At 36.8% G+C, this 26,453-nt stretch overlaps 1 protein-coding gene across 4 annotated transcripts in view; it reads left to right on the forward strand.

The window, feature by feature from the left end:
• STRN (striatin) overlaps positions 1-26,453 on the forward strand; it is a 113,803-nt gene that overhangs the window by 25,905 nt on the left and 61,445 nt on the right. For all 4 annotated transcript variants that reach the window (XM_067703264.1, XM_067703266.1, XM_067703265.1 and 1 more), the window contains exons 2-3: positions 16,756-16,859; positions 24,000-24,073. In XM_067703264.1, the coding sequence (XP_067559365.1) occupies positions 16,756-16,859; positions 24,000-24,073 (178 nt within the window). The remainder of the gene's footprint in view (positions 1-16,755; positions 16,860-23,999; positions 24,074-26,453) is intronic.

The following is a 26,453-nucleotide window of genomic DNA, read 5'->3' on the forward strand; positions in this document are numbered from 1 at the left end:
GTGGTGCAAGGGCTTCTCATTGCGGTGGCTTCTCTTGTTGCAGAGCATGGGCTCTGGGTGCACAGGCTTCAGTAATTGTGGCACGTGGGCTTCTGTAGTTGTGGCTCGTGAGCTCTAGAGTGCAGACTCAGTAGTTGTGGTGCACGGGCTTAGTTGCTCCGCGGCACATGGGATATTCCCGGACCAGGGCTTGAACCCCTGTCCCCTGCAGTGGCAGGCGGATTCTTAACCACTGTGCCACCAGGGAAGCCCCTGTGTTCCTTTTAATCCTCATGTTTTTGTCTCTATATCTTATTGGATGGAGCCTTTTCTCAAATGTCAAGGTGGACCATTTTTAAGAGTGTGGCACTCATAAACTGGTGGGACGTCCTCTATCTCTAGACTAGCTGTTTGACATGGAGCCTTCACTACAGGATGATCAGGCCTTCACTGAAGGATGATCTGATTTAGGTGAAATGGTTTTTTTGTTGAAAGACCCCTGAATGTCATACTTAAATGGCATTTAAGTTTTTTTCTCTGAGTTTATTCAGTTTTCTAGAAAATGGTATTCTAATCATCTGCCTTGGAGAGAGAGCCTAGCTGCAGAGGTAGATGGAACCTGGCTAGAGAAGTAGATTATAGCTCTTACCTTTTAAAGCTTTCACTTAGTCATCCTGTTTTGTTTTGTTCTTTTTGTCACTGCCTCATTCTTGCCCTCTACTATTCCTGGCATTCTGAGTCAAGACCTCTCTGTTTACATTTCTTCAGAGGCTAAATGTCTAGTATCTTGGGGAGGTGGGTTAGAAGTAGTTGTTTTATTTCAGGGAGTAGAGGTGGGTTCCTGTAGGTTTGACTGCACTTCATATACTTTTAACCTTCCCCCCTGTTTTAAGCCCTGTGACACAGCTGCCCCATCTGTGTATCTCATACCTCTTAATTTCTGAGCTTTTCAAGGTGCTTTGGGGGAAATCTACTAGCTTCTCATTGAACTCCCTCTGCAGGTACTTAGGTTTCTGAGCTGCTGAGTTAGTACTCTTTCTTCATCTGTTTTCCACATCCTAAATATTTATCATCCCTTGACCCCTGTTGCCTCTGTATGTTCTCTTTGATCTTGTGGGTTTATATCTTTAAAAAAGTTATTTAATGCTCCTTGGCAAGGAGCTATTCTGTCTTGTTATGTTATGTTGTGTTATTTATTTATTTATTTATGGCCGCATTGGGTCTGCTGCTAGAGAAAGCCCGCACGCAGCAACGAAGACCCAACACAGCCAAAATAAATAAATAAAATAAATAAATAATTTTTAAATGTGGTCATAGGGTAGTTTTAAAAAAAAAAGAACCAAATGGAAAGTTTAATTTAAAAAAATACACACAATTTTTAAAAATTTATTTATGTATTTATTTATTTTTGGCTGTGTTGGGTCTTCACTGCTGCACGCAGGCTTTCTCTAGTTGCAGCGAGCAGGGGCTACTTTTTGTTGCAGTGAGCGGGCTTCTCATTGCAGTGGCTTGTCTTCGTTGTGGAGCATGGGCTCTAGGTGCGTGGGCTTCAGTAGTTGTGGCACGTGTGCTCAGTAGTTGTGGCTCATGGCTCTAGAGCACAGGCTCAGTAGTTGTGGTGCACGGGCTTAGTTGCTCCACAACATGTGGGATCTTCCCGGACCAGGGCTCAAACCCATGTCCCTTGCATTGGCAGGCAGATTCTCAACCACTAAGCCACCAGGGAAGCCCCTCTAGGTGATTGTGATGCTGAAGTTTGATGCTGCCAAGTGAAGGCACTGTCTTTAGGAGAGAGGGCTAGCTAGAGGCAATGATTGTGTGCCCAGAGAAAAACAACTAGCAGCCTAGATGCAAGAGAATAATGTAATCCAAAGCTTTTCAGAGGAAATAGGTATAGTTTATAGAAGACATTAAGATATAAAGCAGATAACTGAAATTTCACTGTATGCTCTTCCTTAGGTTAAGTAATCTATTTTATTGACTTTTACTTTTCATGGATTTCTCTTGTTATTTGTGAGTTTGTGCTCAATTGACAGAACCTGAAATTAGTTGTTCTCTGGCACTTTATTATAGATTTTTGTATAAGTGAGTGCTCGTTCTCTCCCATAGCAGATGACAGAAAAACAACTGAAAAATATCCAACCCAGACTAATATTTTATGTACTTTTCTTTTTTTTTTTTTTTTTTTTTTCCTGTTTTCATGAAGGCTTTATTTAGTATAAGATCTTATTATTTTGTACATGGAATACTACCAAATAATCTTCTTTATTTTGAAAATCACTTCTGTTAAAGTTCATAAACAATATTATTTATTTCTCTTTCAGAAAGAGTGAAATTCAACCCTTTAAACATATCAGTTTAAAATATATATGGTTATGATATAAAAGAAGGAAAATGTAAGTTATTTAAAAAATAAACCTGTGTCTTCTCCCTCAGATATTTTTTTTTTTTTTTTAAACATCTTTATTGGAGCATAATTGCTTTACAATGGTATGTTAGTTTCAGCTTCACAACAAAATGAATCAGTTATATATATACATATGTTCCCATATCTCTTCCCGCTTGCGTCACCCTCCCTCCCACCCTCCCTATCCCACCCCTCCAGGCGGTCACAAAGCACCGAGCTGATCTCCCTGTGCTATGCGGCTGCTTCCCACTAGCTATCTACCTTACGTTTGGTAGTGTATACATGTCCATGCCTCTTTATTGCTTTGTCACCGTTTACCCTTCCCCCTCCCCATAGCCTCAAGTCCATTCTCTAGTAAGTCTGTGTCTTTATTCCTGTTTCACCCCTAGGTTTTTCATGACATTTTTTTTTTTTCTTAAATTCCATATATATGTGTTAGCATACGGGTCTCTTGTAGACAGCAAATATATGGGTCTTGTTTTTGTATCCATTCAGCCAATCTGTGTCTTTTGGTGGGAGCATTTAGTCCATTTACATTTAAGGTAATTATCGATATGTGTGTTCCCATTCCCATTTTCTTAATTGTTTTGGGTTTGTTATTGTAGGTCTTTTCCTTCTTTTGTGTTTCTTGCCTAGAGAAGTTCCTTTAGCAGTTGTTGTAGAGCTGGTTTGGTGGTGCTGAACTCTCTCAGCTTTTGCTTGTCTCTAAAGGATTTAATTTCTCCATCAAATCTGAATGAGATCCTTGCTGGGTAGAGTAATCTTGGTTGCAGGTTTTTCTCCTTCAACACTTTCAGTATGTCCTGCCACTCCCTTCTGGCTTGCAGAGTTTCTGCTGAAAGATCAGCTGTGAACCTTATGGGGATTCCCTTGTGTGTTATTTGTTGTTTTTCCCTTGCTGCTTTTAATATGTTTTCTTTGTATTTAATTTTTGACAGTTTGATTAATATGTGTCTTGGCGTATTTCTCCTTGGATTTATCCTGTATGGGACTCTCTGTGCTTCCTGGACTTGATTAACTATTTCCTTTCCCATATTAGGGAAGTTTTCAACTATAATCTCTTCAAATATTTTCTCAGTCCCTTTCTTTTTCTCTTCTTCTTCTGGAACCCCTATAATTCGAATGTTGGTACGTTTAATGTTGTCCCAGAGGTCTCTGAGACTGTCCTCAGTTCTTTTCATTCTTTTTTCTTTATTCTGCTCTGCAGTAGTTATTTCCACTATTTTATCTTCCAGGTCACTTATCCGTTCTTCTGCCTCAGTTATTCTGCTATTGATCCCATCTAGAGTACTTTTAATTTCATTTATTGTGTTGTTCATCGTTGCTTGTTTCATCTTTAGTTCTTCTAGGTCCTTGTTAACTGATTCTTGCATTTTGTCCATTCTATTGTCCATTCTATCTCCAAGATTTCGGATCAACCTTACTATCATTATTTTGAATTCTTTTTCAGGTAGACTGCCTATTTCCTCTTCATTTGTTAGGTCTGATGGGTTTTTATCTTGCTCCTTCATCTGCGGTGTGTTTTTCTGTCTTTTCATTTTGCTTATCTTACTGTGTTTGGGGTCTCCTTTTTTGCAGGCTGAAGGTTCGTAGTTCCTGTTGTTTTTTGTGTCTGTCCCCAGTGGCTAAGGTTGGTTCAGTGGGTTGTGTAGGCTTCCTGGTGGAGGGTACTAGTGCCTGTGTTCTGGTGGATGAGGCTAGATCTTGTCTTTCTGGTGGGCAGGTCCACGTCTGGTGGTGTGTTTTGGGGTGTCTGTAGACTTATTATGATTTTGGGCAGCCTCTCTGCTAATGGGTGGGGTTGTGTTCCTGTCTTGCTAGTTGTTTGGCATAGGATGTCCAGCACTGTAGCTTGCTGGTCGTTGAGTGAAGCTGGGTGCTGGCGTTGAGATGGAGAGATCTCGGAAATTTTTGCTGTTTGATGTTATGTGCAGCTGGGAGGTCTCTTGTGGATCAGTGTCCTGAAGTTGGCTCTCCCACCTCAGAGGCACAGCACTGACTCCTGGCTGCAGCACCAAGAGCCTTTCATCCACACGGCTCCTTAATTTGGGATGATTGGTTGTCTATTCAGGTATTCCACAGATGCAGGGTATATCAAGTTGATTGTGGAGCTTTAATCCGCTGCTTCTGATGCTGCTGGGAGAGATTTCCCTTTCTCTTCTTTGTTCTCACAGCTCCCAGGGGCTCAGCTTTGGATTTAGCCCCGCCTGTGCGTGTAGGTCGCCGGAGGGCGTCTGTTCTTTGCTCAGACAGGACGGGGTTAAAGGAGCCACTGATTCGGAGGCTCTGGCTCACTCAGGCCCGGGGGTAGGGAGGGGCACGGAGTGTGGGGCGGGCCTGCGGCGGCAGAGGCCGAGGCCGGCGAGACGTTGCAGCCTGAGGCGCGCCTGTGCGTTCTCCCGGGGGAGTTGTCCCTGGATCCCGGGACCCTGGCAGTGGCGGGCTGCACAGGCTCCCCGGAAGGGCGTGTGGCTAGTGACCTGTGTTCGCACACAGGCCTCCCGGTGGCGGCAGCAGCGGCCCTAGCGTCTCATGTCTGTCTCTGGGCTCCGCACTTTTAGCCGCGGCTCGCGCCCGTCCCTGGAGCTCTCTCAAGCAGCGTTCTTAATCCCCTCTCCTCGTGCACCAGGAAACAAAGAGGGACGTAAAAGTCTCTTGCCTCTTCGGCAGTTCCAGACTTCTCCCCGGATTCTCTCCCGGCCAGCCGCGGTGCACTAACGCCCTGCAGGCTGTGTTCACGCCGCCAACCTCAGTCCTCTCCCGGCGCTCCGACAAAAGCCGGAGCCTCAGCTCCCAGTCCCGCCCGCCCCGGCGGGTGAGCAGACAAGCCTCTCGGCTGGCGAGTTCCGGTCGGCCCGATCCTCTGCGCTGGAATCTGTCCGCTTTGTCCTCCGCACCCCTGTTGCTGTGCTCTCCTCCGCGGCTCCCAAGCTCCCCCACTCCGCCTCCCGAAGCCTCCACCCGCGAGGGGGCTTCCTAGTGTGTGGACACTTTTCCTCCTTCACAGCTCTCTCCCGCTGGTGCAGGACCCGTCCCTATCCTTTTGTCTCTGTTCAGTTTTTTCTTTTGTCCTACCCAGGTACGTGGGGGGTTTCTTGCCTTTTGGGAGGTCTGAGGTCTTCTGCCAGCGTTCAGTAGATGCTCTGTCTGTACTTTTCTTTTTGAATATACTTGTGATTTTGTTTGCTAGTATTTTGTTGACGATTTTTGCATCTATATTCTTCAGTGATATTGGTCTGTAATTTTCTTTTTTTGTAGTATCTTTATCTGGTTTTACTATCAGGGTGATGGTGGCCTCATAGAATGAGTTTGGGAGTCTTCCTTCCTCTGCAGTTATTTGGAAGAGTTTGAGAAGGATGGGTGTTAGCTCTTCTCTAAATGTTTGATAGAATTCACCTGTGAAGCCATCTGGTCCTGGACTTTTGTTTGTTGGAAGGTTTTTAATCACAGTTTCAGTTTCATTATTTGTGATTGTTCTGTTCATATTTTCTGTTTCTTCGTGGTTCCATCTTGGAAGGTTATACCTTTCTAAGAATTTGTCCATTTCTTCCAGGTTGTCCATTTTATTGGCATAGAGTTGCTTGTAGTAGTCTCTTAGGATGCTTTGTATTTCTGCAGTGTCTGTTGTAACTTCTCCTTTTTCATTTCTAATTTTATTGATTTGAGTCCTCTCCCTCTTTTTCTTGATGAGTCTGGCTAAACGTTTATCAATTTTGCTTATCTTTTCAAAGAAACAGCTTTTAGCTTTATTGATCTTTGCTATTGTTTTCTTTGTTTTTATTTCATTTATTTCTGCTCTGATCTTTATGATTTCTTTCCTTCTGCTAACTTTGGGTTTTGTTTGTTCTTCTTTCTCTAGTTCCTTTAGGTGTAATGTTAGATTGTTTATTTGAGATTTTTCTTGTTTCTTGAGGTAGGCTTGTATAGCTATAAACTTCCCTCTTAGAACTGCTTTTGCTGCATCCTGTAGGTTTTGGATTGTTGTGTTTTCATTGTCATTTGTCTCTAGGTATTTTCTGATTTCCTCTTTGATTTTTTCAGTGATCTCTTGGTTATTTAGTAACGTACTTTTTATCCTCCATGTGTTTGTGTTTTTTACGGTTTTTTCCCTGTAATTGATTTCTAATCTCATAGCATTGTGGTCAGAAAAGATGCTGATATGATTTCAATTTTCTTAAATTTACTGAGGCTTGATTTGTGACCCAAGATGTGATCTATCCTAGAGAATGTTCCTTGCGCACTTGAGAAGAAAGTGCAATCTGCTGTTTTTGGATGGAATGTCCTATAAATATCAATTAAATCTATCTGGTCTATTGTGTCATTTAAAGCTTCTCTTTCCTTATTTATTTTCATTTTGGATGATCTGTCCGTTGGTGTAAGTGAGGTGTTAAAGTCCCCCGCTATTATTGTGTTACTGTTGATTTCCTCTTTTATAGCTGTTAGCAGTTGCCTTATGTATTGAGGTGCTCCTATGTTGGGTGCATATATATTTATAATTGTTATATCTTCTTCTTGGATTGATCCCTTGATCATTATGTAATGTCCTTCCTTGTCTCTTGTAACACTTTATTTTAAAGCCTATTTTATCTGATATGAGTATTGCTACTCCAGCTTTCTTTTGATTTCCATTTGCATGGGATATCTTTTTCCATCCCCTCACTTTCAGTCTGTATGTGTCCCTAGGTCTGAAGTGGGTTTCTTGTAGACAGCATATATATGGGTCTTGTTTTTGTATCCATTCAGCCAGCCTGTGTCTTTTGGTTGGAGCATTTAATCCATTCATATTTAAGGTAATTATCAATATGTATGTTCCTATTACCATTTTCTTAATTGTTTTGGGTTTGTTTTTGTAGGTCCTTTTCTTCTCTTGTGTTTCCCACTTAGAGAAGTTCCTTTAGCATTTGTTGTAGAGGTGGTTTGGTGGTGCTGAATCCTCTTAGCTTTTGCTTGTCTGTAAAGCTTTTGATTTCTCCATCTAATCTGAATGAGATCCTTGCTGGGTAGAGTAATCTTGGTTGTAGGTTCTTCCCTTTCATCACTTTAAGTATATCATGCCACTCCCTTCTGGCTTGTAGAATTTCTGTTGAGAAATCAGCTGTTAACATTATGGGAGTTCCCTTATATGTTATTTGTCATTTTTCCCTCGCTGTTTTCAGTAATTTTTCTTTGTCTTTAATTTTTGCCAATTTGATTACTATGTGTCTTGGCGTGTTTTTCCTTGCGTTTATCCTGTATGGGTCTCGCTGCGCTTCCTGGATTTGGGTGTCTATTTCCTTTCCCATGTTAGGGAAGTTTTTTGACTCTAATCTCTTCAAATATTTTCTTGAGTCCTTTCTCTCTCTCTTCTCCTTCTGGGACACCTATAATGTGAATGTTGTTGCGTTTAATGTTGTCCTAGAGGTCTCTTAGGCTGTCTTCATTTCTTTTCATTCTTTTTTCTTTATTCTGTTCTGCAGCAGTGAATTCCACCATTCTGTCTTCCAGGTCACTTATCTGTTCTGCCTCAGTTATTCTGCTATTGATTCCTTCTAGTGTGTATTTCATTTCAGTTATTGTATTGTTCATCTCTGTTTGTTTGTTCTTTAATTCTTCTAGGTCTTTGTTAAACGTTTCTTGCATCTTCTCGATCTTTGCCTCCATTCTTTTTCCGAGGTCCTGTATCATCTTCACTATCATTATTCTGAATTCTTTTTCTGGAAGATTGCCTATCTCCATTTCATTTAGTTGTTTTTCTGGGGTTTTATCTTGTTCCTTCATCTGGTATATAGCCCTCTGCCTTTTCATCTTGTCTATCTTTCTGTGAATGTCCTTTTCAGTGATTTTCGTTTTAAATTTTAACCCTTTAAGATTTTAGAGTACAAGATAGTTTAAATGGTTTCAAAAAACTAAATGATACATTTAAAATAATTTAATTATTAGATATTCCCATGTTTTCAGGTAAACCTGCTTAGATATAGCAGACTTACATTCCTTATATATATCCTTTTGATAAGTTAGAATTGAAAATAATAAAGGTAAATAAATTTCCTGTTTACCATGTAGGCTTAAATTGTAAAATATCTAGTTACTATTGTTTTCATCTTTTTAAATTTCTAATGGTTAGGAAAGTGGAGGCCTAATTTTAGGTACATAATATAAAAAACTTATGGAATTTTTAACATTTATTTTCCTTGAAGATAATTCCAAACTTTTCTTTTCAAAAATAATGTGCCATCACCATTAGCTTTACTAGTAGAGATAAATGGAAGAATGATGACTTAAAATTTTAAAGAATATTTTATTTGTAATACTTAAAAGCTATTTTCATACCTTGTCTACTTGATCAGATTGAATCTTTAGTTTTTCTAATTTTTTCTTAAGATTTCAGTTGTATGTCTCAATCTCACTTTTGTTCCTGGAACCCTAGAAACTTTAGGAGACTTCAATCTGTGAGAATGTTGAGGTGACAGTGCAGGCTGACACAAGTTTTCTAAAAGAAAGTGGTCAGGGCTTCCCTGGTGGCACAGTGGTTGGGAGTCTGCCTGCCGATGCAGGGGACACGGGTTTGTGCCCTGGTCTGGGAGGATCCCGCGTGCTGTGGAGTGGCTGGGCCCATGGGCCATGGCTGCTGAACCTGCGCGTCCGGAGCCTGTGCTCCACAACGGGAGAGGCCACAGCGGTGAGAGCCCGGCGTACCGCAAAAAAAAAAAAAAAAAAAAAAAAAAAAGAAAGTAGTCAAATTGTAGCTTCATGGAGAAGTATATCAATAAAAGAAAAAAGTAAATAACTGAATTCATCACTATTCCATATTACTGGTTAATACTGGAGGCTAGGAATATATTGGGTAACTAGAGACCTGTCTGTTTTATTTCAGAAGGAATTTTGTTGTGGTAATGTTCAGGGAGAACTTTTAAGGAGCCTCTTGGGCCATGTATTTTCTGTCATGTCCTTGTTGCTAATACCCCCACTACACTGGGTGTGAGTCTTGAGTTTCTAAGTGGTGATTCATTCATGGTCTTGGACTATCACCTTAGTTCATTTGTGAGAATGCTGTCCCCCTTAGGGATACACCATTTAATCTCTTGGAGCTTCTTTTTTCTCCTTTGTAGAAATAATGAATTTGGATTGAAACATCCAAGACAGGGTCTACAAACTGGTGGCTTATAGTGCCATATGTGGTGAACGAGTTTTGTTTGGCTTTAAGTCTTTAAATTCTTCAGTTAAGAGACTTTTATGTGTAGCAACATACCTGTGGTACAGCACTCAGCAGGTATAAAGGGCTACATGTACATTTAAAGGTAGGTTTAACTCCTGTTCCTCTCCCTCTCAGCCACCCAGTTGCTTTCTTTGGAGACGTTCACATTTACTACATACTTCTGAATCATTCCAGAGTTATTACCTATGCACAGAAGCATAATGGTATGTTTACCTTTTTTTTTTTTCAAAAACTAAATGGTTGCAAACTACATGAAATGTCTGTCTGCTTTTTTTCACTTAATCTATCTTAAATATCATTATCAATATATTTAGAGCTATCTCCTTTGTAACAACTGCATAGTATCCCTTTCTATAGATGTATCCCACTTTTCCTTCTATTTTTCTTCTTTTCTTTATTTCTGTTCTTCTTTCTTCCTACCCTTTTATTCTTCCTTTCAGTCTTTTCTTCCCTTCTGTCCACCCCCCTCCCCTGCCTTTGCAATTAAAAAGTCTGATTCAGAAAACAGTATCCTGCCATGTTAGGACAATCTGTACCTGGGACTTAATCTTTATTCTCAAAAGGAAGGATTTATACCAGCTGCTATGTTTTAGACTCAGGTTGTTATTTTTTTTATTAGATCTTTATTGGAGTATAATTATTTCACAGTACTGTGTTAGTTTCTGTTGTACACCAGAGTGAATCAGCCATATGCATGCATATGTCCCCATATCCCCTCCATCTTGAGCCTCCCTTCCATCCTCCCTATCCCACCCCTCTAGGTCATCACAAAGTACTGAGCTGATCTTCCTGTTCTATGCTGCTGCTTCCCACTAGCTGACTATTTTACATTCGGTAGTGTATATATGTTGATGCTACTCTCACTTTGCCCCAGCTTCCCCCTCCCACCCCCTGTCCTCAAGTCCATTCTCTATGTCTACATCTTTATTCCTGCCCTGCAACTAGGTTGATCAGTACCAGTTTTTTTTTTTTTTTTTAGATTCCATATATATGCGTTAGAATATGGTATTTTCAGGTTGTTTTTACAGAAAGAATTCGCTTTCTTCTGTAAGAACATGTGTTTTAAGATGTTTGTTTCTAACTTTCTGAGTAGAGCTTCTGGGGGGAAAAATGTAAGAAATTGACTTCTTCTTCCTCTGTTCTTGTAGGTCTTAGTTAAAGACCTAATTTTTTTCCAATTGTATTTATAATTTATTTAACTAGTTCTCTGTAGGTGGACATTTGGATTATACATATATTCTTGTCTGTATTTTTTCAGTGTATCATTTCACATATGTACAAATATATTTGAAGGATAACAGTCTAGAATTAGAATTGCTGGGTAGAGAGTATATGCATTTACCAAGATTTCCCTGGTGGCACAATGGTTAAGAATCCACCTGCCAATTCAGGGGACACAGGTTTGAGCCCTGGTCTGGGAAGATCCCGCATGCTGCGGAGCAACTAAGCCTGTGCACCACAACTACTGAGCCTGCACTCTGAAGCCTGCGAGCCACAACTGCTGAGCCCACGTGCCACAACTACTGAAGCCCATGCACCTAGAGCCTGTGCTCCGCAAGAAGAGAAGCCACTGCAGTAAGAAGCCTGCACACCTCAACGAAGAGTAGTCCCTGCTCACTGCAACTAGAGAAAGCCCACGTGCAGCAGCGAAGACCCAACACAGTCAAAAATAAATAAATAATATAAAAAAAAGAGTATATGCATTTACAAAGTTGATAGATATTGCCAAGTTGTCCACAGTAGTGGTGAAACTGATTAACACAGCCAACATACGAATGCATTTTCCCCAATATATTGTATTATCAAATTACTGAACTTTATTAATCTGATGGAAAGGGGGAAAAGTGATTACAATTTTAGTTGGCATTTCTCTTGTGAGATTGAACATCTTTTTAATGTGTTTGAGCCTTTTTATTTCCTTTCAGTCAACATGTTCTTAGTGTTTTTCTCTGTTGAGTTCTCAATCTTTTTCTTATTAATTTGTAGGTGCTTTTTATACATCAAGAAAAGCAAACTTGTGATTTGTGATGTGACTACTTTTCTGATTTTGTTTTGATATTTGTCAAAAAAGAGCTGTCTTATTTCTCATGATAGGTTTTCAGCAAGTTTTAAATTACCATGTATAAATACTTTCTTTTTGAGGTGAAATTTATTAGTCTTTTATGACTTTGGGTTTTGTCTTATTTTCAAAAAGACATTCCTAACCCTGAGATTATTAAAATCAAACTCTACCTTTTTTCTAGTATTTTGGGGTTCCTTTAAATTTTTTGATCTTTTTGGCATTTGTTTTGATGTGAGGAATAATTTCTAGATGGCTACCCATCAACATTTATTGAATAATTTACATTTTCCCCAATGATGTGCAGTGTCACCTTTAGTTTATACTAAATTCCTGTATGTATTTGGGTTTGTTTTTGGATTGTCTGTGCTATAGATAGGTCTGTTTGTGCATCAGTACCACTTTTTAGGTGACTATAAATCATAATGTTTTAAAATATTTTAGAGCTTTAAAATAATTTTTTTATTCTTGTTTATTTTTCCATATATACTTTAGACTCATCATGTATGATTTTTTTTTATGTATGTTTTTTAAAAACATTGTATTGGTATTTTAATTGGGCTTGCATAATTTTAAAAGAGTAATTTAGGGAGAAATAAAATCATTGTAATGCAGAATCTTCTTGTTTAAGAACACGGTTTTGCTTCTCATTTGTTCAAGTCATTTTTTGTGCTCTTTAGTAGCATTTAAAATATTCTTTGTATAGCTCTTATTTTTTTCTTGTAAGGTTTATTCTAATTATTTTATCATTTTTGTTATTATAAATGGGATTGTTTTCTTTCATTATATCATGTAACTAGTTTTTATATAAGCCATGGGTTTTGATTCATTATTTTTATATGCAGTTACTTTACTAAAATTCCTCTATTTTTGTAATAGTTTATAGTCTATATTTTCTTGGATTGTCCAAATATCCGGTCCTATCATTTGCAAATAATATGATTTTATTTTCTCTTTTTTATTTATAAACTTCTTTCTTTTTTTCTTAATTGAAGTATAGTTGATTTACAGTATTATATTATTTTTAGATGCACAGCCTAGTGATCCAGTATTTTTACAGATTATACTCCATATAAGTTATTACAAGATAATGGCTATAATTCCTTGTGCTATACAATATATTCTTGTTGCTTATCTGTTTTATACATAGTTTGTATCTGTTAATCCCAATCCCCTAATCTGTCCCTCTCCACTTCCCTCTCCGATTTGGTAACCGCAAGTTTGTTTTCTGTATCTGTGAGTCTGTTTCTGTTTTGCATATATATTCATTTGTATTATTTTTAGATTTCACATATAAGTGATATCATACAGTATTTGTCTTTCTCTGTCTGACTTATTTTCCTAAGCATAATATTTTCCAGGTCCATCCATATTGCTGCAAATGGCAGAATGTTGTTCTTTCTTATGGCTGAGTAGTATTCCATTGTATGTGTATATATGGAATACTACTCTCTCTCTCTCTCCCTCTCTCTCTCTCTCTCTCTCTCTCTCTCTATATATATATATATATATATATATATATATACACCACATCTTCTTTATCCATTTATTTGTTGATGGGCAGTTTGGTTCCTTCCACGTCTTGACTGTTGTGAACAGTGTTGCTATGAACATTAGGGTGGCATGCATCTTTTTGAATTAGTGTTTTCATTTTTTCCAAACTTAATTCTTTCTTGACTAATGACATTGGCCACCACCTCCAGAGCAACGTTAAATATTTGTGGTAAGAAGTGGACATCCTTGTTTTGTTCCTATTGTCATTACTACTCAGGTTTCTCTATTACACATGATACTGGCTTTGAATTGAATTGTTTGTATCTTATCTTATTAAGGAAGCTGGAGTAGTGATTTTTTTCAAAAACTAAAATCTTATATTGACAGATAAGTTGCAAGGGCAATACAAAGAATTTTTTTTTTCTGAACCATTTGAGGGCAAGGTGCCAGACAACCTGATGGCCCATTGCCACCCACCAAATACTTTAGTGTTTGTCTCCTATAGACAAGTACTATCCTATGTAACCACATGCAGTCCTCAAAATCAGGAAATTAGCACTGATGTATTACTACCATCTAGTCCTCAGACCCATTCATATTTTGCCATTTGTCCCAATAATATCCTTTTATAGCCAAATCTAGTCCAGAATCATGCATTACATTTGGTTTTCATGTCCTTTTTTTTTGTATTTTTTTGTTTTTGCGGTACGCGGGCCTCTCACTGTTGTGGCCTCTCCCGTTGCGGAACGCAGGCTCAGCGGCCATGGCTCACGGGCCCAGCCGCTCCGCGGCATGTGGGATCTTCCCGGACCGGGGCACGAACCCGCGTCCCCTGCATCGGCAGGCGGACTCTCAACCACTGCACCACCAGGGAAGCCCTTTCATGTCTTTTTAATCTCCTTCAATCTGAAACAGTCTTTCCTTGACTTTTGTGACCTGTTGCTTTTGAAGATGACAAGAAAGTTAATGTAAAATGCCCCATAATTTTAGTTTGCCTGATGTTTCCATATGATTGATTTCACGTTATGCATCTGTGGCAGAAATGTCACAGAGATATCCTTTGATCACCAAGGAATATCACAGATATTTCTATTATTCCTTTCTGTTTGTCTTTTCTAGGCACCTCCATCTTCTTTGTAATTTCTCTCTCCAACAATTCTGGGTCTTTTATTTTTTATTAAATAGTTAAGTAAAAAAAAAAAAAAAAAAAAAAAATAGTTAAGTAGTCCAGTGTGTGAATTGATAGGAGGATGGGAAAGCAAGTGTCCTGGAAGTATAAGGAGTAGTTGGTAGGCTGGGGAATGAGTTGCAGTAAAGACTTTTGAGTATTATATGCTGAAGTGTCAGAATCACCCAGGACCAATGATGGTGGCAGAAATAGAAAGCTCGTCAAAGGGTATAGAAAGGAAGAAATTGATAATTTTATTATTACTTTGGTTATATGATTATACTGATTAAATTATTGTTTTTATTAAAGCCATTTTGAAGCCTGTCTTCTAGGCCAAAACATTGTTTGACCAAACAAGGTGGGCTGTTATATCCTTTTGACAGGACATTCATTTTTGTCAGCTTTTAATGCATGTATTATTAATTCTGCTTATATAAAATAATGATCTCATTGTAGAACATACAATTTTAAAAGGTTATATGATCATTAAATACAGATATTGTAGATATTTGATGCCTTTTCCTCTGTGTATACAACTGAACTATCTTTAGCCTGTTTTTAAATATTTCAATAAGATAAAAATAATCCTTCTTATAATTGCAATATAAATTTTAAGAGCTCATTGAAATGAGAACAAAAACATGACAGTACCTACATTCTGAAAGTTATAAGAAGCTCGGTGAGTTGGATTTTGTGTTTATTATGGTACTGAAAAAAAAAGAAATGAGTGTCATTTAAACCAAATAGAAGTAAGTTTAATGGTTCATTCACTAAACCTTCGTTGGATAATCCACAGTTCCTTAGGGATGTGGTAAGATCATCATTAAATGTAAATTTTTGCTTACTTAAATGGAAAGCACTGTGGAAATATAAATAACGTTATCTGAGTTAATATAATAGAAATGAGAGGGGAAAGAATGTGAGAATAGTGAAACTGATAGCTATTTTTGAGGGCCCTTAGTAGATCTCCTCTCACACTCCTAGTGGTGTTATGGGTTTCTTTAACAAGTTAGTATTTGCAACATAGTTTTAATTCCTTAAGTGGAAAGTATTATTTCAATTCTAAATGTCTTTTTAATTATTATGGAGAGCTGCTCTTTCCTATCCCCTTTGTCTAACTGAAGACTGGAGTTTTACAGTTTGTTTCATGTTAAAATGTAGGTTTTTTCTTTTTTTCTTTTTCTCATGTTTGGGAGGGGCCAGGAACCTATGGAGGGCCATTTTCTCTGATTTTCCTTTTCCCAGCTTTCACTTTCTTTACCCCTGCATATCAAATCTAAATGGGGATGGGGTGAAAGGTGGGGATTGAGAAAAGACAGCTATTTCTTATTTGAAGGGGAGGTCCAGGATAAAGTCTCTCAAGACAAGGAGTCCATCATAAAATTTAAGTAGATGGTGAAACTCAGAGAACTCTTACTTTACAAGGCTTATTATAAGAACTCATGATTCTACTTTACCCCCTTTCCCGATCTTCACCCTTTAAAAAAAAATTATGTAAGTTTCAGGTGTACAGCACTATAGTTCAACATCTGTATAAACCACAAAATGACCACTGCCACAAGTCCAGTTACCATCCATCACCATACAATTGACGCCTAAGACCCATGTTGCCTGCCCCCCCAGCCCTTTTCCCCTCTGGTAACCATTAATCTCTTCTTTGTATCTATGAATTTTTTTTGGTTTTGTTTGTTCATCTTTATTTTTTTTAAGATTCCACATATGAGTGAACTCATACAGTATTTGTCTTTCTCTGTCTGACTTATTTTGCTTAGCATAATATGCTTGAGGTCCATCTATGTAGTTGAAATCCTGCAAATGACAGGATTTCGTTTTTTATGGCTGAGTAGTATTCCAGGGTGTGTGTGTGTGTGTGTGTGTGTGTGTGTGTGTGTGTGTGTGTACACCACATCTTCATTATCCATTCATCCATCGATGGACACTGAGGTAGTTTCCATATCTTGGCTATTATAAATAATGCTGCAGTGAACATGGGGGTGCATGTTAGTGTTTTGAACTAGTGTTTTCATGTTCTTCAGATAAATGCCTAAAAGTGGAATAGTGGGTCATATGGTAGTTCTCCATCTTCACTTTTTATAAAGAAGAATCCCCCTAAGAGCCTTAAAAGACAAACACTTGAGCAAACTGTGCTGTATTTTGCATATGTCTGCACTTATATTGGTTGTTTTAAATTATCGACTCTTAGAGGATATGGACTACGTGTTGTAACATCCCTAGTCTGAAGTGACATTTATATAGATGTCCTTTTTTTTAAAAAATAAGTTAAGAATTTCCCCCGCTTGCAGTCAGTGCCCTTCTGTATACGTTGTGACAGATCTGTAAAAAGAAATGTTTTTACATCTAATTGTTTTATCTTCCAAAGTTTCTTTCTTCAGCTGAGTTTGAAAAAGTTTATTTCGTCTAAACTGAGTTTTGTCTTTCTTTTCCTTACTCAGGCTCAGATTGCCTTCCTTCAGGGGGAAAGGAAAGGTCAAGAAAATTTGAAGAAGGATCTTGTGAGGAGAATCAAGATGCTGGAGTATGCTCTTAAACAGGAAAGGTAATTCAGTGACATGGAAGGTAGTGTTCTCTTAAATATTGGAGTGATTTTTCTGTTATTCCTACAACAAATCCACATTGTAATGTGTTCTGCTTTTTAATTCAGGAAGTAGTATTTGTAATAAACATTTAGAAATGGTTGTAATATGTTAATTTGTTAATGAATGTTTAGTAATAATGACCAAAAAACTGATTTATATGATTTTTAAGATTTTAGCAACATTTTTCCCCCATGCTGTCCTTTCTAAAGGAATGTGTGTACTTCCTGAACTGTTGATATCTATTTCTTTATAGAATTGAAATAGTTTTTGAGTTGTAAAGGAAATTTCTATAATACTTACTCCCTTTTCCTTATCATCTAGTATTATTCAGTTTGGTGTATTTTCTGTGGAAGAAACCTACTCTGGCAGACTGTGTTGAGAATCCTTTTATAGACATTTTTGGTATTTTGATCCTTTGCTATCAACTATTCATATCTCTCCAGAAGTGAATCTTACCTTTCTATTCTGCTAGTGTCTAAGATATTCAAGAACTAAACTTGGTTCACAAGTAAAGGACAATAGGTCATGGATGAGAATTTTGGAAGTTTTTATATGAATTAAGTTTGTTTGCTTTAGTGGATGGTCTTTGGAATTTTTTGTCAGCAGTATAAGACAGTTCTTTATTTTAGATTATTGAGTACTTGTTAGGTGATATTGAAATTCTCTATTTTGCTTTGTTTTTGATCACATGCCCTTTTCAGTTTTTCGAAGCATCTTCTACCATTTAGAAGATGCTACTTATGGGTATCAAGAAATAGATAAAACTTTATTAGAAGTTGTGTTTACCTTCACGTGGGATCTTTAAATGATACAAGAGGTTGAAAACAGCTTGACCTCTTAGTGAAAAATTGGTGATTCTTTTCATTCCTTGAGAGGTTGATTGAAAGCTGTATTGGGGAGATGGTGGGGAAAAAAAACTTTTAAGTGTGTAATTTGGGAATATTTGAGATTTTAAACAATCTAAATGATAGGCATAATCAAAGAGAGAGTGTAATAACATTAATAATGGCAACTATTAACTACCATGTACCAGCCCCTGAGGCTTAAAAACTAAGTAATTTACGTAGAGTTGCAGAGTTACAGTAGAGCTGTGATTCAGATCCCTCCAGTCTGTCTGATTCTGAAGCTTGTACTCTTTACCGGTACATTATACTATCTTGTAAGTCAGAAAAATTAAAATATTAAACTAACCAAGGATACGGTGTATATGTATGTGTGTATGTGTGTGCGTGTGTGCACGCATTCTCATTAACATATTCATTAATCTATCCATCCAACTTAAGTACTGTGCTGGAATTGAGAAGAAACAAGTCACAAACCTTGTCCCTTCAGGGCCTAGAGTAGTGGGAAACAGACTTGGAAACCACAGAAGTACAGTGCAGTAAGTTAGGTGCTGTGGGAGAAGTCAGCACAGGGTACAGTGGGGTCACAGAGAAGGGAGTGGTTGTTTGGATCTGGAGGCAGTGAAAGCAGAAAGAAGGGTGTGATTAGCGGGGGTGAGACTTGAACAGCATCATAAAAAATAAGGTGTTTGCCAGATGGGCAAGGTTCAAGCAGTAGAGAAGATACGTTTGACATGGAACAAAGCATTTTGGTGTGTTCAGAAATTTGTGATTACTGTGTATGGAGGGTAAGGTGTTAATTGTGATTTATAAGCAATAATGGTAGCGATGGGCAAGAACCAGATCATGGAGAGCCTAACTAAGGAGTTCAAACTTTTATCTTACACTGCAAGTTTTAAAAAACATTTTCTCCTAAAATAATCTCAAACAAACAGAAGTTGCAGGAGCTATATACCCTTCACCCAGATTCACCAGTTGACGTTTTGCTGTATTTACTTGTATCATGTTCTCTCTATATACTCATTGTTTTTTTTCCCTGAATCATTTGCTACTTCTTTGCAGACTTATACCCCTTTGCCCTTAAGTACTTAAGGGACCATCTTCTAAAAGCAAGGACATTCCCTTAAATAATTACAGCTCATTATCAAATTAAGGAAATTTAATGTCAGTATAGTTCTATTATGTAATATAGCCCATATTCATATGTTCCGCTGATGATCTTCATAGCATTTTTTTCTACCAAATGTCCTAATAATGATCTTTGTAGTATTTTTTTTCCTGGTCCAGGATCCAATCTAGGAATACATATTGCATTTAGTTGTCTTGCAGTTGAAAGGTTTAAGCATGGAATAGTCTAAAATAGATTTTATAAAGATCACCCTGACCTCAATTTAGGGGATAGACTGAAAAGATGTTAATAGAGGCAGGAAGATTGTAATAGTTTAGGATGAGAAATGATAACGTAGTAGCTGCTAGAATAGAGGAGTTAGCCACTATGAAACATTTTAATTTTAATTTTTATTTTTTGGCCTCACCTTGTGGCTTGCAGGATCTTAGTTCCCCAACCAGGGATCGTGCCCCTGGCAGTGAAAGCCTGGAATCCTAACCACTGGACCTCCAGGGAATTCCCTATGAAACATTTTAAATAGAAAAAAAAAAAAAATGCATAAGATTTGGAGTTGATTTGGTATAGGGGATGAGGAAGAAAGATAATTCAAGAATGAGTCCCAGGTTTCTGGCTTGAATGAGAAGTTTGAAACTTATCAAGTGAATTAAAGATAAAGAATTAGGGTTGAAAAGCCACTATGGCAGGGGGACTCATGACTAGAGATGTGTAGTTGGGAATCATCAGTATTGTGGGTAAAATTATAAGAACTCTGAAACAAACAGAACAGGTATTGTGGGACAAGAAGAGATTACTAGCAGGAGCCACAGGAAATGGAAATGTTTGAGGAAAAGACAGAGGAAGAAGAGCCAACAAAAGAATGGTAGAGAAGGAAGGAGAGAGCAGTATATTGGAAGCAAGCTAAAGCAGGTGGAAGTTTGACAATTGCAGACGCCAAACAAATCGCAAGTAAGTTGTATACTGAAAATAGTCCTGGATTTGCCAGTTAGGCGCTTGTTGGTATCCTTGCCAGAAAGCTTCAGTGAGGTAGCAGGAACATAAACCAGATCACAGGGGACTGAGAGGTGAGAAGGGTAGATACAGAGGAGACAGATAGAGTTGTTTATTTTTTTGAGTTGTTTATTTTTTCAAGTAGTTTGACTTTGGGGAACAGAAAAGATAAAGAGAGATAGTGGCTGGGTCTAGGGAAGATTGTTTTTTGCTTTTTAACTTAAAGGGATTCTCCTGGAAAAGTGTCCCTGATTTTGTATCTTTGGAAGTCCCTGGAATGATTTGAGATTATTCCTGATGTAATGGCACCACTGAAATGTGATAAATTAAGGAATAAAAAAAAATTCTGTGGATTAGAGCTCTTAAACATTTGAGTCCTTTTCACTGTGAAATTATTTTTAATTAATGCAAAGGAATTTTTTTAAAATTGGAACATTTCAGTTCTTTTGATTCTGAAGTTATTTTTTCTGACACGTTAAGCCAATTAAAAAAAATTTTTTTTAACTGAGGAAAATTTGAAGCATAGGTGTACAGAGACTAATATCTTTTATATACACCTCCAAGCCTCAACAGTTAACATTTTTGTCAATCTTGCTTCATCTCAATCTATTTTAGAGCAAATTCCAGACATCTTGTCATTTAACTTGTAAAAACCTAAGTAAGGATCATGGTTTTGAATTGCTGTATTACAGATTTTCTAAGTCGTCCCACTTAAAAAGATCCAAAGTTAAGTAAAACTGAATATTTAACATTAAAGAAGGATTACACACCTAGCAGTGGATTTTTTTTATGCTATTGATTTTTCAAAATTTTTCTTTTTTTTTTAATATTTTTGGCTGCACTGGGTCTCTGTAAAAACCCAACTGTCCTCCTTGCCTCTAATACATTTTCTCATTCTGATTAATTTTCCACGTCCGTGGAATTCGTTTTCTAAACACAGATGTTATATCCCTGCTTAAAAATATCTAGCTAATTTCAGAGTTCTTCTTAGTAAAAGATTCTACATCCAGGCTCCTTTCTAGTCCTATACAAACACACACACACCACTGTGTATTTTTTTCCACTTTTAAGATATTCCTTCTGACCAAAATACCCTCTTCATCAGTCCATTTGTCTGATTGTGGAACTATAGGTTTTGAGGTTTAGCTAAAATCTCATGTGTTTCCTTCTTTTTGGTAGCTATCCTTGACTACTGTCAGGACCTTTGACAGAATTAGATAATCCCTTATCTAAATTCGTATAACATTTGATATAACTCATAGCTCTTATCCACCATGTGCTAGAGTTATATATTTACATTTCTGTCTCTTCTTTATCTCCTTGCCTTTATCCTTAACTGACTACAAGCTGCACATTATTCCCACCAGCCAGTACGGTGCCTAGCATGTCATAAGAATTCAATAACAGTTCGTTGGATTTTATCAAATTATTATATTTTACATCTTTATTGGAGTATAATTGCTTTACAGTGGTGTGTTAATTTCTGCTTTATAACAAAGTGAATCAGCTATACATATACATATATCCCCATATCTCTTCCCTCTTGTGTCTCCCTCCCAGCCTCCCTATTCCACACCTTTAGGTGGTCACAAAGCACCGAGCTGATCTCCCTGTGCTATGCAGCTGCTTCCCACTAGCTATCTATTTTACATTTGGTAGTATATATAAGTCCATGCCACTCTCTCACTTTGTCCCAGCTTACCCTTCCCCCTCCCGGTGTCTTCAAGTCCATTCTCTACATCTGCATCTTTATTCCTGTCCTGCCCCTAGGTTCTTCGTAACCTTTTTTTTTTTTTTAGATTCCATATATATGTGTTAGCATATGGTATTTGTTTTTCTCTTTCTGACTTCACTCTGTATGACAGACTCTAGGTCCATCCATCTCACTACAAATAACTCAATTTCTAATCAAATTATTTTTAAGTATCAACGTTTAAAGTGTGATTGGAATGCTGTGTTATATTCCAGGCATATTATATATAATAATTGACTTTGAAACAAAGCTATAATGGGACTTCTTTAATATATTATAATTATGTAATTTTATGCTGTTTTATCCAGTAAAGACCAGTTGGGAGGCCTAGCTATGTATCAAATGTAGAGTTCTTAGGCATGAGATCTGCTATTTAACTTGCAGTCAGTCAGATTTAGACAGAAAAAGCTTAGGGAACAAGGGTATTGCTAACAGTGAGATGAAGCGTTAAAACAATGGGAAGCAATATGAGTGGGAAGGTATTTTAGCATACTGACTTCAAAAGGAATGTTACTAAATTGAGTTCTGTGAGTAAATTATTTTTCAGTGAACTTAACAATTCACTAGGGAGACCCTGATTCATGGGAGTACAGCTTGTAGCAAACACAGCAGTTCTTTACTTATTTTGTCTTTATCTAATTTTTTATGAAATGTTAGTTCATAGTGTGTAATTACTATAGAATGTTTTCTATTCCCTTTTCTGTAAGCTCTGTTGTAGTTTTTCCTAAGACCACTAGAATGCACTATAGTGCAGTATTTTGTGTTTGAAAATGTTTTCCTCATATATCTATGTGTGTGTATATATATGTGTGTGTGTATATATATAAATAAGTATGTATATATATGTAAAACAAAAATACATAAGTTAACTCCATAAAACTTTATCGCTGCTTTTATTCTGTCCTCAGGCCAGTTACTTTCAATTGCTATTTTGCCTTATAGGAGGTATTGTTAGTTTGTCTTATGGTAGATGAAGTGTGTTTATAAAAAAATCTGAAGATTGACAGTTATACTTAAAAACCATAACACATATAAAAAACACACAGAGGTGTACACGGGCGCACACACACACACACACAGAGTATCTTGTACCTTGTTTTTTTACTTAAGCTTAAAGATCAATCCCATATTTGCACACAAAGATTCTTTTTTCTTTTTAATGGATACATACCATTACAAAACATTTCATATATATGCAAAACATATAAAGACTAATATAAAAAATATTCATGTACCTACCACCTACTTTAAGAAATAGAACATCAGCTATCTGTAACTTTCAGAGGTTTTAGGATTCCCCTCTGTACAAAATGTTGATTTTTTGTGTGTTGTAACTGCAAAATAATTATTGCAAAGTAATATGAAGAATTCCAGTATTTTACACATTCAAGCAAATAATTTTCATTTTCTTTATACTTTTCTTGAAATATAAAAACTTTAAAGTAAGTGCTCAGTCTTTTATAAAGAAAAAAATAACTTTCAAATTTTGGCTATTTGGTTACCCTTTTATTCCTTCTTTATTACTTTATTACTTTGGTTTTTCAAATTATTATTGTTGTTATTATCCCAGTCTTATTACATTGAATATTTATTGTAATAGTCTCAATATTTTGGGGAAGCAAACAAGTCAAAATATACAAATACATTAAGTATGGCCATTTTTAGTTAACCTTTAAATTTTTTACCTTACCTAGATTATTTTTTTGGTCTTGGATGGTTAAATCTGGGATGGTTAAATTAGATAAACCAGAGATAATAACATCTAGTTAGCTTTTAAAAGAAGGTATTCCTGTTCACAGTTCTTCCTGAAAAGGTAAAAGATACCTTGGCTACTAAAAAATATATTTATTCCTACTAGAATGTCTTATTCAACATTGATGATTTAGGCTGGTTCCCCCTCCCTCCTTTGGATTGTTCACTCTAATGCATACTTGGCAAAGCATAGTTGCCAGACAATGCAAAGTATTATGAATGACCTTTCTACAAAAAAAAACAACGAAACTCAATTTTGAGAATGATTAGTCTTTCTCAAGTTTATTTCACAATCCAAACTTATTTACTGCTTTTGATAGAATTGTACTCTGGCAGTCATCAAGAAAATTTGAATACTGCAGAAACTAGAATGTTATCTGGTTCATTTGTAACTGTAGAAACAAGATTTATGATTCTCAGTGTTATTCCTTTATTTATTATAACAGGACTTGATGGTATAACAGCAACAAAATAATAATGGCAAGTGCTTTTGTATTAGGACTTTGACACTGTGGAAGTCTTTGAACTGTTGAAAGTTAGTCAGGACTACTGCATACTGATGACTACTCCTGTTACATATCTTAAAGTTCATTTAAATATGTTTAAGATGGTTTGTATTTTCTCATTTCTTTGGTAGAGCTAAATACCACAAGTTGAAATACGGAACAGAATTGAATCAGGGAGATATGAAGCCTCCAAGCTATGACTCTGGTAAGCTAATTTTAAAGGAAGTTTAAATGATTAAAACGAAGTTAATATCTAGTATTTTGTAGCAACAGTATTTATAACTGCAAGTTAATTTCTAATTATTTGCATATTAGTTATTTTTTCTGACCTACTTATCTTTGGGCACTAATCACTAAGTGTCATTTGATCATTTTCTACCACCTTCCTTCTGTTTCCCTCTTCCCCATTCTTTTAGCTCCCCACTTTCTGCTTATGTTCTACACTTACTTGAAGGATCAGAATTCATGGGGTAACATGCACCAACATAACTGTGTGTTGCTGGGTCCCTCCAGTATTAATGAGAACTTTGAGATGTGTAATACAAAGTACATCATGCCCTTGAAATCCTGAGAGAAAGGGTAGAAACTATGGAGGTAGGAGATTTCTTCTTTAAGTACAAGAGAATTACTCATCCTTTAAGTCTGATCCCTCAATTTCAGGTGCAAAATTGTTTGGACTTAACCCACAGGATGTTCTGTAACCAGAACATCTTTTAACTGCTGAAACAGTTGTTATCTTTTTGTGCTATTTCTTCTTTTTCCTTCTCTTATATTCCTCGTCACCCCATCAAACAATACAAAAATAGTACTTGTAAAGATATTAAGGAATATAATTGACTTATTAGTAGGTGTTAGGAAAAAGTAAGAAAAATTGTTGAAAAGTTATCACCATGTTTCAGAAGAGTGTGTTTTTGACATGATGTCAGGTTAAATTCCTGGATCAAATGTCTGATATAACTATCACATACTGAAATACCTTCCTTGGTTTCTGTGGGCTTTATGTATGTTAACTTTAATTCTTAATATCGTTATTCAATAAAAATAATATTATTTTCATTTTACCTGCATGAAATTTTAACTCAGAGAAGTGGAGAAACTTGCCCAAGGTCACACAACTCTTAAGTAATAGGAACATGGATCTGAACCCAGGTCCACTGACTCCAAAATTCAAATTCTCCCCATTTTTCCACACTGTTTCTGTGTTTGACAGTGTATGAAAGAAGAAAATTATTCTGAATGTGCTGCCAATTTTATAGTTCAATTCAGTGTAGTAGTGTAATTAACACGTTTCCACCTCTGAATATTGAATCCTTGATGTTTAGAGCAATACCAATTGATCACTGACATTTTTTTCTTTGTTTTTTTTCATTGTTCTTTTACTTTGGCATCTTTTCTTTTAACTTGAGATGCACTTAGATTAAAAAAATTTTTTTTCTTGTTTTTAAATCTAGGCTATTTGTTGAAGACTATCCTAACAGTACATTGTCTGAATCAAAGGAGTGATTTTAATCACTACTTTTACATAAACATGTTTGTTTCCTAAGTTTAGATATCGATTTAGGAGTATAAAGGCCTAGTTGCAGTATATACAAAATGCTTGTAAGTAAAGAATGTGGCTCAGTAGAAAAAGTTTGGGCTTTGAAATTGGATACACGTAAGTTTGACTCTGTCCTAACACTTTAAATACCTGTGATATTACTTAGTCTCTCTGAGGTTGCTCCATTCCTTATCTGTAAACTGGGGGAAATTCTGGAAATAATTCCTAACTTCTAGGTTTATTTTCTTAGTATGTAATACCTAGTATCATTCCATCTGTCCATCTTTCAGACTGCTGTTCAGCTTTTAAATATGAAATATGTAATGCTTGTGTCAGAGCCAGAATCAAATTCTGTGAATAAAAATATAGTACCCTGTTGGATTTTTACAGGGAAGATAAAAGAAAAAAGTGATTACAATAAAATTATATGGAGAAGTAATAGGTGTTATGGAGTACAGTAGCAGGAGAACCAAATCTAGTTGTAAGTGATCAAGGAAGCCTTCTTGCAGGAAGTGATATTTGAAGTTGACATTTGAAAGACAAGTAAGAATTAACCAGGGAAAGAGGACTGACTAAATATTTGTTGAATGAGAGGTAGAAGAAAGGCAGAGCATTAGCGGTAAAGTTTCTGAGGGAAGAATTTGCCACATTTGAGAAACAAAATAATTAGTAGAGGGGGAGAGGGAAAGAGTGTTTCTAGATGCAGCTAGAGAGTTAACCAGGAGGGCAGATTAACTAAGAGTTACGAGAAGGCTTTTGAAGGGTCTTAATCAGGGCTCTTGTGATCAGATTTGCTTGCTCTTAGATCATGCTGACAGCAGTGTGGAAGGTGGGTTAGAGAGGAGTAAAACTGAAGATGGGGAGATGGGTTAGAGGACTTTGCAGCCACCTGGGTAAATGAGGAAGGTTACCTTGACAAGGGTACTAACAGTGTAGTTGAAGAGAAGTGGGTGTGTTCAGGAAATATTTAGGAAGTAAAATCTGCAGGAAATTAGTTCTTGTTTAGATGTAGGGGATTTAAAAAGGGGAGAATCAAGGATGACTCCCA

Source organism: Pseudorca crassidens, chromosome 14 (assembly GCF_039906515.1).
Source record: "Pseudorca crassidens isolate mPseCra1 chromosome 14, mPseCra1.hap1, whole genome shotgun sequence".
NCBI classification, from domain to species: Eukaryota; Metazoa; Chordata; class Mammalia; order Artiodactyla; family Delphinidae; genus Pseudorca; species Pseudorca crassidens.